The 17156-nt window shown below is 43.5% G+C and overlaps 1 protein-coding gene across 1 annotated transcript in view; it reads right to left on the bottom strand.

The window, feature by feature from the left end:
* SURF4 (surfeit 4) overlaps nt 1–17156 on the bottom strand; it is a 46365-nt gene that overhangs the window by 15831 nt on the left and 13378 nt on the right. Inside the window, exon 2 of the mRNA XM_082262574.1 lies at nt 4439–4625. Coding sequence (XP_082118700.1) covers nt 4439–4625 — 187 coding nt within the window. The remainder of the gene's footprint in view (nt 1–4438; nt 4626–17156) is intronic.

Below are 17156 nucleotides of genomic sequence, written 5' to 3'. Positions count from 1 at the left end.
TTAAATAAACAAAGGCTTACCTATAGGCAATGTAAATATCTCCTAAATGTGCACATTTATTACAGATATTTACTGTACATGTAGTCAGTGATGTCACTGGCCCATGCGCTCTGAAGGAACCACCACCAGGGCCATTCCTTCGGAGTCCTGCACACACGGAAGTGACACCATCGCGGCTTTAGACACTTACACAGCCAGAGTCTGCAAACCCAGGAAGGAAGACCGGGATAAGATGGAAGCCTCTTCAGCGGTGACTGCGTGCCACTGGAGGGCTTCGTTCTAAGGCAAGTTTCACATAATGTGCTAGCATGCGATGCATGCTAGCACATTATGGCTTTACCTTGCAGGTTGCAAAAAAAAAAACAAAAAAAAAAAAAACAAAAAACAAAAAAGAAGCAAAAAAGAAGCAAAAAAACAAACAGTGATTTACAACTTGAAAATGAGCTAGGCTGAGTGCTTTAACTAGCAATCAATACAAGGCTTCCTCTGATTAACCTGAGGTAGGGAGGCGGGCAGAAGACCTTACAATTTTCACCATCAAAGGTAGCTTTGCATTCATTGATAAAAATACAAGGCTTTACCACTCAAAACAACCCCATTACCAAAACACACATCAGCTCTTCCTATGGGTCTGATCCAGACTTCACGAGATGCATGCAATTAGGATTTTTTCTTAAATTTAGAATACCAGAAAGCTTGAGTGCTCATTCCTTTTGAAACTCTGCATAAACACATCAAATGTGCATGATCTCCATATTGATGTCAGGGGAGTAGAATATTAAAGACCAAGCTCATAGTCCCGGGTGCCTTTATGCTTCAAACCACCCTGTCCCTCTTTAAAACGGTAATACAGTGGCTTCCTATGGATGCCTGGACCTCGTCCCCTAATAACCCGCTCTGGTGCAATCCCGAGCTCCCCGAATTGCTGTCCTACCCGTTGCCAGTTCTGGATAGTTAAGGGTATCAAATATCTTAACCATTTATACACTGCACAGGGGTTCAAGTCCTTCTGGCAACTTCGAGTTTGGGCTGCCTGCCTCAGCCTGGTTCTATTATGTCCAGGTCAGGGATGCTTTGCGAACTCAGTTTACCTCCCTCACAACCCCCTTAAGCATGTCTGCCCTTGAAAAGCTGCTTAGAGACCCAGGCACTACAAATCTAATCTCCCAATACTACTCCTTTCTGATGACCGATTCCAATCCTAGATTTGCAAGAGCACAGGCACATTGGGTTGATATGGGTATTGACTTTAGTGACGATGACTGGACTGAATTCTCTGCTACTTACCACAAATCGGTTATAGCTTCCAATGACCGTCTGATTCAACTCAAGGTGTTTCATCAGAGTTATTTTACCCCTGGACGGCTGCATAAGTTCAGCCTGCGCTGCACCCCTGATTGTTTTCGGGGTTGCGGTCTGCCGGCTAACTTTTTTCATTGTTTTTGGTGCTGTCCAGTGGTGGCTACATTTTGGACTGAAGTTGACTCATTTCGGTCCTCGGTTCTTGGTCTCCCTAATGTCCTGCATCCGAAAAATTGCCTGTTGGGTGTGTTCGGGGAACTAGCGGTTGCCAGTCGCACCAAACGCCTTCTCCATATCCTGTATTTCTATGCTAAAAAGGCAATACTTCTGAGCTGGAAGGGTTCTGCAGGGCCTACGGTTACTGTTTGGCTTCAGTTAACAATTGTCTCCCCCTTTATGAACTCACCTTTGAATTGAGAGGTCGCCCACACTTGTTTGATAAAATATGGCATGGTTGGATATCCAGTCCACTCACCTTGCCTCCTCCAACTTCACTGGCACTGGATCCCATCTCTGCTCCTCCATGAGGGACCACTGCTGGCATTCCGTATATGGTATATACTTTCTTTGTCATTGACCTATGTTTATTGCCTATTATGTGCTGCTGTTATTCTTCATATACTGCATGTCTTGGGGGGGTTGACCGGGGAGCACCTGTGTTCATAGTACTGCTTAACTGTATAATTTCCTTCTTTGCTAAGAAGGTTTGTATTGTCGGCTTCTTTGTATGTTGGTTTGCAAAATTCAATAAAAATATATCTTAAAAAAAAAAAAAAAAAAAAGACCAAGCTCATAACAAAATGGGAGCAAGAACTATACAGGCACAAAAATAATGAATTCACCTTTTTGCGCACAAGGCCTCATTGGTGAGCACATACCAAGAAAAGCTATAAAATCCTGACTAGGTTGTGTAAAAAAAACCCAAGTACTGCATAAAATGAGCCCCCAGGTGTCACCTCTTTGTTGGAGATCCTGGAAAGTTGAAGGATCATGCCTACATATTTTCTGGGACTGCCTAGTATTGACTAATTTTGTGGTCATGGGGTAAAAATGACATTAAAACTGACTTTCAAACAAACTAAACACCCATTGTTTCCATGATATATATATCCATTATTAAAACTCTACAAGAACGCCTTATACATCTCCTAAATGCTGCCAAGGCCAGTATTATTGCTGTGTGGAAAATCAACAAGATCCAAAGAGATGTTTGTCAGAGGGAGGCAGCTTTATCCCCTTCACCCCTCACCTCCCTCTCCTTACCATTGCATGGATATCTGCCCCCCTATTCCTGTGCTTTTCTTTCATTCTATTTTCTACCTTTTCTGCATAAAAATGAAAAATGGACTATGGCAGGGAAGGCACCGGTCAGTTTTGTTCAGCCATACTATATATGGAATACACTCCATCTGTGAACTAAATGTACACTTTTAAACACCTGGAGGCTCATCTGATCTTTTTCTTTTGATCTAAATCAGGGGTCTCTAAACTTTGTAAACAAAGGGACAGATTAGCCTCTGTTCACATCAGCGCGATTTGACAAGTCAAATCGTATACCAAATCGCAGCCTATTGCCGGCAACGGCACTGTCCCAATTGGTGAGAGGTCGACTTTGCGGCTCCACACCAATTTTCAAAAGTAGTTCCTTCACTACTTTTGGCGACTACAGGGCAGATTTCAATAGACAGCTGTGCATGAACCCGCACAGATGTCATTCAAATCGCCCCCAAACTCACATTAAAATGCAGGTTTGAAATTGCACGAGTTCAAACCTGCGTTCAGCGTGACCGTACTCTTACTTTCCTTCAGACTTTAGGAGAGCTGGACTGTGCCCAGTGGGAGTAGCAATGCCCAGTCCTTGGTTATTGGGGGAGAAGTCGTGTGTGCCAGCGGCAGTAATTACGCCTTATTGTGGGCGGCAGGAATTCTGCCCACTGGTCCTGCCAGTTTCTACCCTCTCCTTTGTAAACTGACCATGGTATATCATGGCTACTGAGCACTGATATACTATGGTCAGTTTACATCCCTAGCTCATCAGCAGATCTCCTGTCCCATCCTCCGTCTTCTCCCCCCCTCTCTCCCTGCCTCCTCCCACTGCTAAAATAACATTTATTATCCTCTATAAGCCTCTATGTTCCCAGGTGACAAGTGCTCCCGTCTGTGTTTTTAAAAAAAAAAAAAAAAAATGGCACCTCTACCGTATTTCAGAGCGGCTCACGTGACCGGCCAGCTCTCTCTCTCTCTCTCTCTCCTCCTGATGAGGCGGGGGGGGGGGGGGGGGTCGATCTTCTCATTGCACATGCTGTCACATTTTGAAAACAGCCTCGCACAGCTGCATGATTCATTCACTTCAATTAAATGAATGCACAAGTACTGTCGGCCGCTGCGGCAGACAGCTTGAAGTTTTTAGTTTGATTCTTCCTGCAGTTCACTAACTGTTTGGCCGTATGGGAAGTGTGGGCAGAGAGATGACCGAGAGTCTGCAGGATCCTGGCATTGTACTCGTGATCTGTTTATCAAGGTTGCAATGCTTTACAGGCTGCAGCGAGAAAAAAAAAAAAAAAAAAAAAGAAAAAAAAAAAAAAGAATAGCTTTTTTTTTTTTAACCCGCAAAAAAATGTGCATTTATTACTTTTTAAATAGGTCCTGCTGAAATCCCCATCATTTGTGTACATAAATCTTCAGTGCTGGAAAATATGATATTTTACTTCCCTGTAAAGCGCTTTTCTTGGAGTACAGTACATAGGTCCCTTTTTTCTGTCCTTCATGATCCCCCTATTGCTTGCTAGAGGTGGGGGGCTATACAGTGAATGGTCTGCAGTGTCCTGTCAGCCAAAGGTAGCTACCTATAACTTATTGTAATGTCTAAGGATCCTGTGTTCTCATAGAAATACCAATAAAACGATTTTACAGGCAAGTCAAAAATCTTGTTTTCTTTATCATACAGTACAGGCCACAGAATCCTTCGACATAACCCTGAGATGTACCAAAACAGTGCAAAAGAGGGGTGTGCAACACAGCTAAAAAGGGTAAGGAAAGGCTCAGGAATGAGCCTTTCCTGACCCTTATTTTAATTTTTTACCTTTACAAATCACTTTAAGCTCAGACAACAGTGAAGAAAATCAGAGAGACTTACCCAGTTGCCCCAACAAGTTAACAAGGACAAAAATAGTGGCTAGGAAGTAGCCACAACTCCAGGTGGCTTCGATGTAATCTCTCTGTTCGCTCCACTGAAACCACATGCGGATGCCATCTTCCAGGAACGTGCTGATGAGGCAGAGACGTGCAACGTGTGGCAGATACTGCTTCGTAACCCGTAAGAACTGAAGACAAAAGACAAGTGATACAGAACACATTAGGCTTAGATTAGTGACCCTTGTGGCGCCATCTAAACAGCTGATTTTGTGCAGGTGCAGCTGTCCCATATCCCAAACAGCACCCATCATGCAACACTCCTGTTAAAAAAAAAAAAAAGTGGTATCTGTAGCTAAAATGGCAACAATACATACTGCCATCCGTCTTCTATAGGTCACACTATTTTATATCATTAAAAAACAAAATAATAAGTTGAGACTGTCTGATGGTTAGGTACGCAGTTTTCACCCAATGTGCAGCCATGCCCCTAGTCTTCTCTGCACCTACATCAGCATAATGTGACAGGGGTGGTAGACAGACACATAGCTTGTGAGGGCACAAGGCACCAAACTGTGTGTTAGAGGCTATGCCAATACTGGAAAAGCAAGCAAAGGTTTTAGGTGGCTGTACTTAGTGACTGGAAAATTGCATTTTTCTTGAATTTTTAACCAGCAAAGCAACGCTGAAGACACAGCTGAGGGGACGGACAGACAACACATGGTTTACCAATGGTTACCCAAGCACGGATCTCACATTGACAAATTGTTACTCTGAAGCAAACTCAGACATTTTGTAGAGTAAGGTGGACTTTACATCCCTCATTCTCAGGGATTAGACATGTCTACCAACTTATCTGCCAAAGAGCATGTCTTTTTTACCAGCCATTCTTGGGATACACTCGCATGCTTTTCATGAAGATCACTCTGCTATCGAAGCATTACTTAACCCAAAAATGTAATATACAGGTATTGCAGCTTACCAATCATAACATGTGGTGGCTGCATCAGTTTTCTTTTCTTGGGCTTTTTCCCCCTCTCTTTTCACCTGGTTATCTGGCCAGTAACACACCACCTGTATTACAGTGCCCCACTCTGGATGAAGGAGCACAGGGGGCACAGCAGACAGCAACACTGTCAGTCTAAGGGGAAGGGAGTGTTAGATGTACTAGTTATTTAACACACTAAACACATTGAAGCCAAAACACCAGCTAATACTTTATAAGCAGTAAAAGTTTTTTCCTTTTGGGATAAAGGTTTTACAGTATCTCACAAAAGGGAGAACACCCCTCACATTTTTGTAAATATTTTATTATATCTTTTCATGTGACAACACTGAAGAAATGACACTTTGCTACAATGTAAAGTAGTGAGTGTACAGCTTGTATAACAGTGTAAATCTGTTGACCCTCAAAATAACTCAACGCACAGCCATTAATGTCTAAACTGCTGGCAACAAAAGTGAGTACACCCCTAAGTGGAAATGTCCAAATCGGGCCCAAAGTGCCAATATGTTGTGTGGGCACCATTATTTTCCAGCACTGCCTTAACCCTCTTGGGCATGGAGTTGACCAGACCTTCACAGGTTGCCACTGGAGCGCTCTACCACTCCTCCATGACAACTTCGGGATGTACTCACTTTTGTCTCCAGCGGTTTAGACGTTAATGGCTGCGTGTTTAGTTATTTTGAGGGGACAGCAAATTTACACTCTTATACAAGCTGTACACTCACTACCTTACATTGCAAAGTGTCATTTCTTCAGTGTTGTCACATGAAAAGATAGAATAAAATATTTACAAAAATTTAAGGGGTGTACTCACTTTTGTGAGATACTGTACATAAAGAAAAGCAGACCATTATAAGAACCTCTGTCAGTGGCAAATGGTTTGTCTCATCTCTGATAGCTTCTCCTGGAGAGCTTGTTCTTCTGAAAAATAACCTATCTGCTTGCTGGACCACCAGATGAAAATAGAAGAAAGCATAAAAAAAGAAAAATGCAGCCACCAGATCTAAGAAATGGTAAGCAGCAATATGAAAAAAAAAAAAAGTTTGCTTTTGAGGGTTTGATACTTATTTAAAGATGCCTTGGTCAGGTCTCTGACAAGATGTGAGGATGCTGACTCACCGCTCAATGAAGAGGCTGGAGGCAGAAAAATGTCCCAGGAAGCTACACTGAAAGTAATGGTGACTACAAAAAGTTATTGTGGGGGGAGAATGCCACATCAGCTTTTTAAATTGGTTGGTTTAGGGCTCTTTCACACGGTCTGCGCTGCTCAGCTGGGATCGATCCGCGATCCCCGTTGAGCCGGCGGATGACAGCTCCGTCTCCGCTTGCAGTGCGGAGAGGGAGGTGTCACAGCCCCCGCTGCTCTCTATGGGGAATCGGATGAGAGCGGACCGCCTGTCCGCTCTCATCCAATCCCCAGGACGGATGGAAAATAGGGTTTCCATCCATCCGGATTTCACGGACAGGATCGGATGTGGATGGCAGCGGACATGTCACCGCTGACGTCCGCTGCTCCATAGGGCTGAATGGGGCATCCGATCAGATCCGCCTAAAAAACTGACAGGCGGATCTGATCGGACCGCCCGTGTGAAAGAGCCCTTAATCGGTTGTAAAGGCTGAAGGTTTTGCATGCATGAAGGTTAAATAAAAAAAAAAAAAAAAAAAAACACCTGTGTGCTGTTCCCCTCACAGCCCCCCCAATACTTACCTGAGCCCCCCTGGATCCAGTGATATACACATTGTGCACCCCCTCTCATTGGCTGAGACAGCAGTGGGAGCTATTGGCTGGCACTGCTGTCAATCACAGCTAGTGAGCCAAAGAGGAGGGTGAGGCCGAGCCATGGCTCTGTGTGTCTTATGAATGCATAGAGCAGGACTCGGGAGCGAGCACACACCAGTGCCCCCATAGCAAGCAGCTTGCTATTGGGGGTACTGGTTAAGGGGGGGGGAGGAGCCTCGGGTCCGCGAGGGACCCGAGAAAAAGAGGTTCTGGGCTGCTTTGTGCAAACTGCACAGAGCAGGTAAGTATGACAAATAGTATAAAATAAACCTTTAATACAACTTAAAAATTTGTGTTTACACAACAGAGCAATTTGTATGTAAGGAATTCCCAGGGAACTGTAGAAGATTGATAAATAGGTGTAACAGGTGCCTGAAAATGAGTGCTATAAAAGCCTGCTGTCCCCCTTACTATAGTAAATCAATAAAAAACAATTTCTAATCTGTAAGGCAGGGGTATTCAAACAATGGCCCTCCAGTTGTTCAGGAACTACAATTCCCATCATGCCTAGTCATGTCTGTGCATGTGAGAGTTTTACAATGCCTCATGGGATGTGTAGTTCCACAACAGCTGGAGGGCCGTAGTTTGAGGATCCCTGCTGTAAGGTATACCCAGCACAGCAGTTAGCAGAGATGGCTTTTTAGATTCTTCATCCCCTACTCCTGTAATTGTTTCACATACTCCTTGAAGTCTGCATAAGGGTTTGTGTTGCATTTCTTGCATTCTGTCTGCAGGAAGGTGAAATCCTTACTTTGTTCCACTTCCAGCTCTAAAGGACTTCAGGGCTGTGGTGTTTACATGTCATCATAGTAAAGGCAGAAACTGATGCCATAATCTCTCCTGGAAAAGTCCAGCGAGAGCCCTGAAACGTGCTAGGTCTATGTTCATGGGATAGAACAGTAGGAAAGAATAGACAAAGTTTGCCAATATCCTAACCAGAAGGCGGCTGGTTTTCTCCCTGACAAAGCTGGAGTTAGAACACTGAAAAACAAAAACATTACAACAAGCTTTTAAAAACACACAACAACCATGCAAATGCATCCCTACTAAATCCCACCTTTCAGGAGAGGAGTAATGCAGGACAGAAAAGATAAAAAAAAAAAAAAAACTCATCTAGACTTTCATGGAGAACCTGGAGAGGCAGCTTAAAGCCGTTCTAGAGCCTCAAGGTTTTTTACCTTCATGCATTCTATGCAGGACGGTAAAAAAAAAAAAAAAAAAAAATCTTCTGTGCTGCAGGATTCTCCTAGCGCGCCCCCCCCCCCCCCCTTCTTACCTGAGCCCGATCTGAACTAGCGTTGTACATAATAGCAGCGGCTCTTAACGCCGTCTCCCTCCTCATTGGGCAGAATGAAAGCAGGGAGAGCCCATTGACTCGTGCTGCTGTCAATCAAATCCCTGTGATGAGGGAGCAGGGCCTTGGCTTCAATAGATGCAGACAGGGCGGCTCAGGAGGGAAGCAGCTTCCCATGGGGGCACTCAAGGAAGAGAAGGGGCCTGAAGCTCCATGGGGGAGGGGGGTAAGGAGGATCAGGGCTGCTCTGTGCACAACTATTGCACAGAGCGGGAAGTATACTAGGTTTATTATTTTAATTTTTTTTTTAAACAAAAAGGAAGATTTAAAGTGGATGTAAACCCCCACATAAGCCCAGAGAAGTGAACAGCCTCAGATGATACACAGGGATGAAACAAATCTCCCTACATAAGTTTTATTTGTATATCTGCTTCAGCTTTCTATACGGTTTAGAAAGTAAACAGTGTTCAAATTTTTTATTCCTGTTCCAGCACTGGGTGTGAAGTCTGGGCATACAGCTGATTGGAGGAAAGGCACACACCCCGCCACATAGGCAAAGAAAGAAAATATGCAGAGCTGTGCTGTGAATAGACCATCTCTCTGCTTATCTATCTCTGCACCCACCGACACAAATTTACAGCTGCTTTCATCTCCTGTGCCAGAGAACTTGTCAGAAGTTATTTTGTTAACAGAGGAACGGAGCAGCAGAAAGACACGAGACTTAAGGCGTTGGAGAGGGATAAGTAAACTTTACAGATATATGTGCCCAGGTCAAATTTGATGAATGGGGTTTACATCCACGTTAATGTTAAATTTAAAGCTGAGCTTCTGTGAAATTACTAAATCACACATGCAGTAGGGGCCCGGGTGCACTGCAAGAGTTAAATGCTCATTTTTGTCTAGGGTACCTTAGAAACAAGCAAATTTTCATTACAGGGCCTTGTGAATATCGGCTCCCCCTGGCGTTTTCCTCACTTACAATGCAGGACTGCTGGGTCCTCCATTATGTAAAGAGTGTGACCGACAGACAGAAAGCTGAAGAGAAGCAGCTTTGGGGGTCCAGTGGCATGGAAAAGAAGAAGCCTGTAGGGGGCGAAAGATAGTAAGCAAGACAAGCATCTAACCCTTGCCATGCGGGAGCTTCTTACTGGATGGCGACTGTGTAAACTCCCCAGAGGCCAGCTTTAAATTTGCTTTTCAATTTCCAAAGAAAAAGTTTCCCACACAAATTTGGGTAACCGTTGCCAGTGTTTACAAGCAGGTGATGAGCAGGATTGCTGCAATTGAATGAACACCTTCTAGGGAGGTGAATGCTAGCAAGCTATGCACTAGGCTGGAAACACTTCATTTCAACTATTTCCAACTACGACCTACATGCTAAATGATTGAACTCAACACCAGTATGCACAAAGACTGAGGAATGAAACAGAATGGGGTAAATTTCCACCCAAACCAAACTGTATTATTACTCAATCAATATATTTAAAAAAAAAAAAAAAAAAAAAAGCACACACAAACACACAGGGCCTGAATGTGTACGAGTACGCCCCTAGTGATCATAAAGAGAATTACAGCACAAACTATCATCTTGCAGACCTCTCTGGGGTCATGGCTGCAGCTATTTTCATCAGCAGTGTGCGTTGTGCACTTAGTGTATAATACAATTACACACAGCATGCAGCAGACTAATACTTAGCACTCCGAGGGACTTTTAGTAACTAACCTCTGCAGCCTGCAAAAGAAAAAGGAGGGGAATCAATTTTCAGCTAAAAAACTGCAATAAAAACAAATAAAAAAAAAAATACCAAATATGTGCGAACATTTCTTTTGGAAGTCTGTTCTACACAAATCCTTTTTTTCAGCATCTGATAGCAAAGACCCCATTAAAGTATAACCCAGCCAATAACTTTTTCCTAGTTTTGGATGGACTTTGGAAGGGTTAGAACTCCTGTAAGATTTTTTACTGACACGTTTGTTTTCTCATTAGCGAGACATAAGCATTGGTCACCATGTGTCCCAGGAGCCATTGTCACTGGGGGGGGGGGTAACTCAAAATTAGAAGAGCAGTAGAGAAGAAATTTGTTCCAGCGACAAATAACACAAGTGGGGATTTCCCTTCACTTCGGGGAGATTTCTAAATTATCTCCTGGTGTGTCTCAGTAGACAGAAGTAGCGGACTATCTTGAGAATTTAACCCTTTTCTAATTAATTTCAATGCCCAAAACGTCCTATTGTTTTGAATACAGCGGAAAGATTAGAGCCTTCACCTGGTTTTATTTTGTGTCTCCACTGGGAAGATTTCCCCATCACATCCTGTTCTGGGAACACTAAGGCAGAAGGACAGAAAGTAAAGGGGAATTTCTCCAAAAGCAACAATAATTCTAATTGTAGTTTTTTTTTTTTTTTTATTCCTGTGTCTCAGCTGGGGAGGAGATTTCCACTACATCCAAATGCAATAAAGCTTTGATATCTACAGATCACCCTAAGTGAACTTGTAAAATGTCAAACAGTGGGCAAGTCCCATTGACGAAACAGGAAGTGAGAACGAATCTCTACCTTGTGTGGGATAGTTGTCACAAGAACCAGTGTCCCTATAGGAAGAGTTCCCTTTGTGTGTTATATATGAGAGAATTCCCTTCACTTCCTGCTCTACACACAAAAGGAAGTGAAAAAAATTCCCTTTAGGCCAATTATTGCTGAAACAGATTATTCCCATTGAAAAATTTACCCTCACAACTTGTTCTGGAGACAACATAAAATTTTGGTTTTCTATTGCCTTCAGTCCCAGTGACAGCGGTCACCTATACAAATAAAAAGCAAACCTTCAAATGATGACAGACCGCATATGAACATTCTTTCTAACCCCAACCCCACTCCAAAAAAAATAAATAAATAAAAAAGGCCTTTAAAATTTTCTCTCTGGAAGATTTACCCCCTTAGTCGCCAGGCCATTATTTTTTGCGATTTTGCATTGTGGTCCTTCAACTGAAAATTGTGCGGTCGTGCAACACTGTACACAAATACAATTTGCGTTTATTTTTTTGCGCTTTAAAAACCAAGGCTTTTAAAAAGAAAAACACACCATGCCAATATGTATTTTTCTACATTTAAAAAAAAAAATCCCAATAAGAGTATATTGACTGGTATATGCAAACGTTATAGCTTCTACAAACTATGATAGATTTATTTTTTTTTTTTATACTAGTAACGGCAGCAATCAGTGACTTATAGTGGGACTGCGATATTGTGGTGGACATTCCAACACTAACTGACACTTTCCGGGAACTAGAGCTGCACGATTAATCGTATGAAAATCGCGATCTCGATTCAACCCCCCTGACGATCTAAACCTGACATATTCTCGATTCTTTGCATAGCTGAGGGAGCAGAGAAAACAGCTGTGGAAAACTCCCAGTAACTATAAACAAAATAATTACATTGTATCTTTCCTCCGCAAACGCCTATCAACATAAGTCTCCCAGTAACTATAAACAAAAATGATTACATTGTATCTTTTCCTTCCCTCTGCCAGGGAGAAAGGAAGTTTAACCTCTTAAAGCAGGGGTAATGAATTAAAATTCAAGGAGGTCCGGTCGCTAAAATTTTCTTTGGGCCGAGGTCCGAACCTGAAGTCTGTGCTATGACTCAGAAAGATGGGCAAAACAAACGTGTCCATCAGCGTTGCTCTTAACATAAAATATGCCCATTTGAGTGCCCCTTAACATAAAATGTGTCCATCAGCGTGACCCTTAGCATAAAATTTGCCCATCAGCGTGACCCTTAACATAAAATAAGGGGCACGCTGATGGGCACATTTTATGTTAGGGGGCACTCTGATGGGCACATTTTGTTAGGGGGCACTCTGATGGGCACATTTTATGTTAGGGGGCATTCTGATGGGCACATTTTTTGTTAGGGGGCACGCTGATGGGCATATTTAATGTCAGGGGGCACTCTGATGGGCACATTTTGTTTGGGGGCACACTGATGGGCAAAACAAAACGTGTCCATCAGTGTTGCTCTTAACAAAATATGCCCATTAGAGTGCCCCTAACATAAAATGTGCCCATCAGCGTGACCCTTAGCATAAAATTTGCCCATCAGCGTGCCCCCTAGCATAAAATGTGCCCATCGGCGTGACCCTTAGCATAAAATTTGCCCATCAGCGTGCCCCCTAGCATAAAATGTGCCCATCGGCGTGACCCTTAGCATAAAATGTGCCCATCAGCATGCCCCCTAGCATAAAATGTGCCCATTGGCGTGACCCTTAGCATAAAATTTGCCCATCAGCGTGCCCCCTAGCATAAAATGTGCCCATCGGCGTGCCCCCTAGCATAAAATTTGCCCATCAGCGTGCCCCCTAGCATAAAATGTGCCCATCGGCGTGACCCTTAGCATAAAATGTGCCCATCGGCGTGACCCTTAGCATAAAATGTGCCCATCAGCATGCCCCCTAGCATAAAATGTGCCCATTGGCGTGACCCTTAGCATAAAATTTGCCCATCAGCGTGCCCCCTAGCATAAAATGTGCCCATCAGCGTGCCCCCTAGCATAAAATGTGCCCATCAGCGTGACCCTTAGCATAAAATTTGCCCATCAGCGTGACCCTTAGCATAAAATATGCCCATCAGCGTGACACTTAACATAAAATAAGGGGAACGCTGATGGGCACATTTTATGTTAGGGGGCACTTTGATGGGCACATTTTATGTTAGGGGGCACTCTGATGGGCACATTTTGTTAGGGGCACTTTGATGGGCACATTTTATGTTAGGGGGCACTCCGATGGGCATATTTCATGTTAGGGGCACTTTAATGGGAACATTTTATGTTAAGGGGCACGCTGATGGGCAAAACAAAACGTGTCCATCAGCGTTGCTCTTAACATTAAATATGCCCATTAGAGTGCCCCCTTAACATAAAATATGCCCATTAGAGTGCCCCTTAACATAAAATTTGCCCATGAGCGTGACCCTTAACATAAAATAAGGCGCACGCTGATGGGCACATTTTATGTTAGGGGGCACTCCAATAGGCATATTTTATTTTATGGGGCACTCTAATGGACACAAATGTGTGCCCCTTAACAAAATATGCCCATCAGTCTGCATTTTATAAAAATGTGCCCCACATACCTTTTCGGAGAGGAAAATGTGGGAGCCAGGAGCAGCGAACATCAGGGGGGCAGGGCGTGCATGTGATGTCACGCCCCAGCTCACGGATAGGCTGAGTGTGAGAGTCAGGAGCAGGGGGGCGGGGCCCGCACGTGACGTCACGCCACAACTCGCGGCTGGCTAGGAGGGAGCCGAAGAAAGAAGCAGGGGGCGGGCGCACACACAGAATGTCACTGGTTGCTGGGACACCCGCGGTCCCAGCAAACCAATGCCTACTTACAGTGGCGGCCTGACGGGTCCAGGCGGAAGCATCGTGCGGGCCGCTCCTGGACCGCGGGCCGCCATTTAGTGACGGCTGTCTTAAAGACTAGACCTTTTTCTGACATTTGTTGCTTGCAAGTTAAAATCATTTTTTTTTGCTAGAAAAGTACTTAGAACCCCCAAACATTTTATATATTTTTTTAGCAGAGACCCTACAGAATAAAAATGGCGATTGTTGTAATATTTTATGTCACACTGTATTTGCGCAGCAGTCTTTCAAACGCAATTAATATACTTTAATGAATAAAAAAAAACGTAACAGTAAAGTTATCCCAAATTTTTTTTGTTACACAGAGAATCGTGATCTTTATTCCAAGCTAAAAAATCGTGATTCTCATTTTGGCCAGAATCGTGCAGCTCTAGCGGGAACCAGTGACACTAATACAGTGATCAGTGCTAAAAATATGCAATGCCACTGGCTGGGAAGGGCTTAACATCTATCTAGGGTGAGCAAAGGGTAAATGTGTGCCTAGCCAGTGTTTACCATGTGATGCTTTTTACTAGGGGAAGAAATGGGATTTCAGCCCTGGTTTTACAGGAATCCAACCCCCCCCCCCCCCTCAGATTGGGATCCTGCCTTGATTACATAGGCAGATTAACATTCTGTGTAGTTTACCTACAAATCCGCGAATGCCAGAGGACATTGAGTGCCCACCACCCACAGATCGGCTTCTGCTGTGATATAATCACAGAAGAAGCAGTGTGCCCCCTGCAGGCGGAAGTTCAGAATCACGTATATAGAAATGATCCGGCACACAGTTGCCACCCTGTAGCAGTAAAAAACAGTAAGTTCCTATATGCATCTATATTCCTGTGTAGAGTGTACTTAGTCTCATCACTAACTCTTTGTAATCTCTAAACAAAAAAAGACCCCAGTAAACTATTCTCTTTTCCCAACAAAGTACATTCAACAATCAAATTAACTGATTTTTTATTTTTTTGCTTAAAAACCAGAAAGAACAGCTCTCCTTCACTCATTAGTGCCCTGTAAAGACAGTGAGTCAGACAGTCGGTGCGTTTCCAGGAAACCGCCATAGAGAACATCTGCTGAGAGACAGCAAAGAAAAAAAGATATTTACTGATAAAGAAATTAACCTCTACAAAGCCACTCTTTGCTGTATCTCTGAAAGGATTTGCCAGTGAGAAATGAGCATAATTCAGCAAAACCATTAGGAACCAGACAAAAATCACTCGGTGTAAGGCCACCTTAAAGTGGAACTTCACCTTCTCAATCAACATCGACTGTTTTTAATCCTCATGCTGCTAGCATTAGTAAATCAATATACTTTCCTTTCATATTTACCGTTTAACATTTCTTTAGTTACTTTCTGGTTTCCAGGTCTCTGCAAATGATATACATACATAAATAGCATACATTTTAGGAGTCGTCAGGAGCAGTTTTCTCAGCTCATGCTCCTGCATGCATGCCTGAGCTAAGGGCAAATGGATTCCAGGAAGTAAATGCTGCATAATTCATCTGCCCTTACTCAAGATGGCCACTGCTAGAAATGCTAGGGGGTGTTTTTCAAAGTGATTTCCCAGCAAAATAAAGCATGGAGACATGGATGGAAAGGGGAGTTTGCTGTGAATATTAAAAATGTAATAGTGTTTTTTTGGATTGTGGTGCTCAGATATAATGGCGCTCCGCTTTAAATATAGCTACCCTTCATTAAGATGTACACACAAATTTGTCTAATCTAGTGTTACCTACCCTTCTTTCAGTCAAATCGCCCTTTAAAAATTATGCACGATCTCAAGGCATCCCATTCTAAAAATGTAATAAATCAACAGTTTTACATAATGTACCAACTTCCACAGACGTAAGACACCCAACGTTCAGACTTGCTTCACATGTGCGAGGCAAATTGGTCCAGTGTGGTTTGGGTCATCGGTTCAGGTGCCATTTCAATGCCAATTGTAGTGTATGGAGGTTAGAAATAGCACCTCAACCAGACTAAAATCGCACATTTAGTAAAGCACCGAAGGATCCCTCAAGAAAGCCTATGAATCCACAAAACCCTTTTGTATTGTTGTTTAGGGTGGGAACGATTGCTGCCCTGGAAGACTTTTTTTTCCTCTAAGGAGTTACCAGGCACCTAACTGTTTTCTCTAATCTTAAAGGGGAAGCTTCTGAAAGGATGTATCAAGCAATACTTTCTAGGGAAGGGATAAGGTCTGAAGCATCTTGTGACCAAATGCCTGGTCCTGACTAGACAGCTGATCGATGCGGTAATGCCCTGCGAAGGTATTGAAGCTAGACCATGCCGCTGCCCTGCAGATCTCATCTGGCCCTTTCTGCGCTTTAGGATGCCCAAGCTCTTGATGAGTGGCTTTGATTGCACTCGGTGGGGCAAGGTTTTGTGCTTGGTGGGCTGCCTGAATAGCAAGCTTTATCCATCTGGCTATCATACTGAAGCCGGTTTCTCTTTGTTGACTCCAGCGTGGAGAACGAAAAGTGTGATCGTTTTCCGCCAATCCTTTAGTCCTCTCAAGGTAAGCTATTAGAACTTTACATACATCTAGTTAGTTGTATCGCTTTCTTTCCCTTCCAGGTTGGATAGATAGCAGAGGATAACCACATCCTGTGTTCTGTGAAACGTTGGAGACTTTAGGAAGAAAAGTTGGGCCTGGAGTGAGGATTATTTTATCTGAATCAGACAATAAGGTTCTATCAGAGAGAGCCTGTATTTCGCTGACTCTCCTCGCTGACACAAGTGCCACTAGGAGTACTATTTTTAGTGTAAGGTATTTATCTGAGCATTCTTCCCATGGTTCAAAGGGTGTAGAGATGAATCCTTGAAGTACCGTGGAGAGGTCACATGTCGTGATTCTGGCTCTTTTTAAAGGGGGGGGGGGGGTCTTCTGCCAGCCTGATATCTAGGCAGGAAGACAGGGCCACCACTTGGACCTTCAAAGCGTCATGGAAAATGCTATTGTCCGCTCCTTTCTGTAAGAAATCTAAGATTGCTGGAATAGTCCCCTTGTCGGGTCTCCTTTGCTCCCGTACCAGAAGACTAAATTTCTCACTTTCTCGTAGGATGGATCTGGTTACAGGTTTTCTGCTGGCTAAAAAAGGTGTCTATCACCTTGTTCGACAGACCTTTCCTCTGTAGCCTCACCCTTTCAGGAACCAGGCCGAGAGCTTAAAGACCTTGTGGTTCGGGTGGTTGACTGGCCCCCATGTTAGGTCTGCCATGTCTTAGATAT

The sequence above is a fragment of the Pelophylax lessonae genome (assembly GCF_965119305.1).
Source record: "Pelophylax lessonae genome assembly, chromosome: 7".
NCBI lineage: Eukaryota > Metazoa > Chordata > Amphibia > Anura > Ranidae > Pelophylax > Pelophylax lessonae.
Note: the sequence above shows the minus strand (reverse complement) of the source record. Positions and strands in the feature narration are given on the sequence as shown.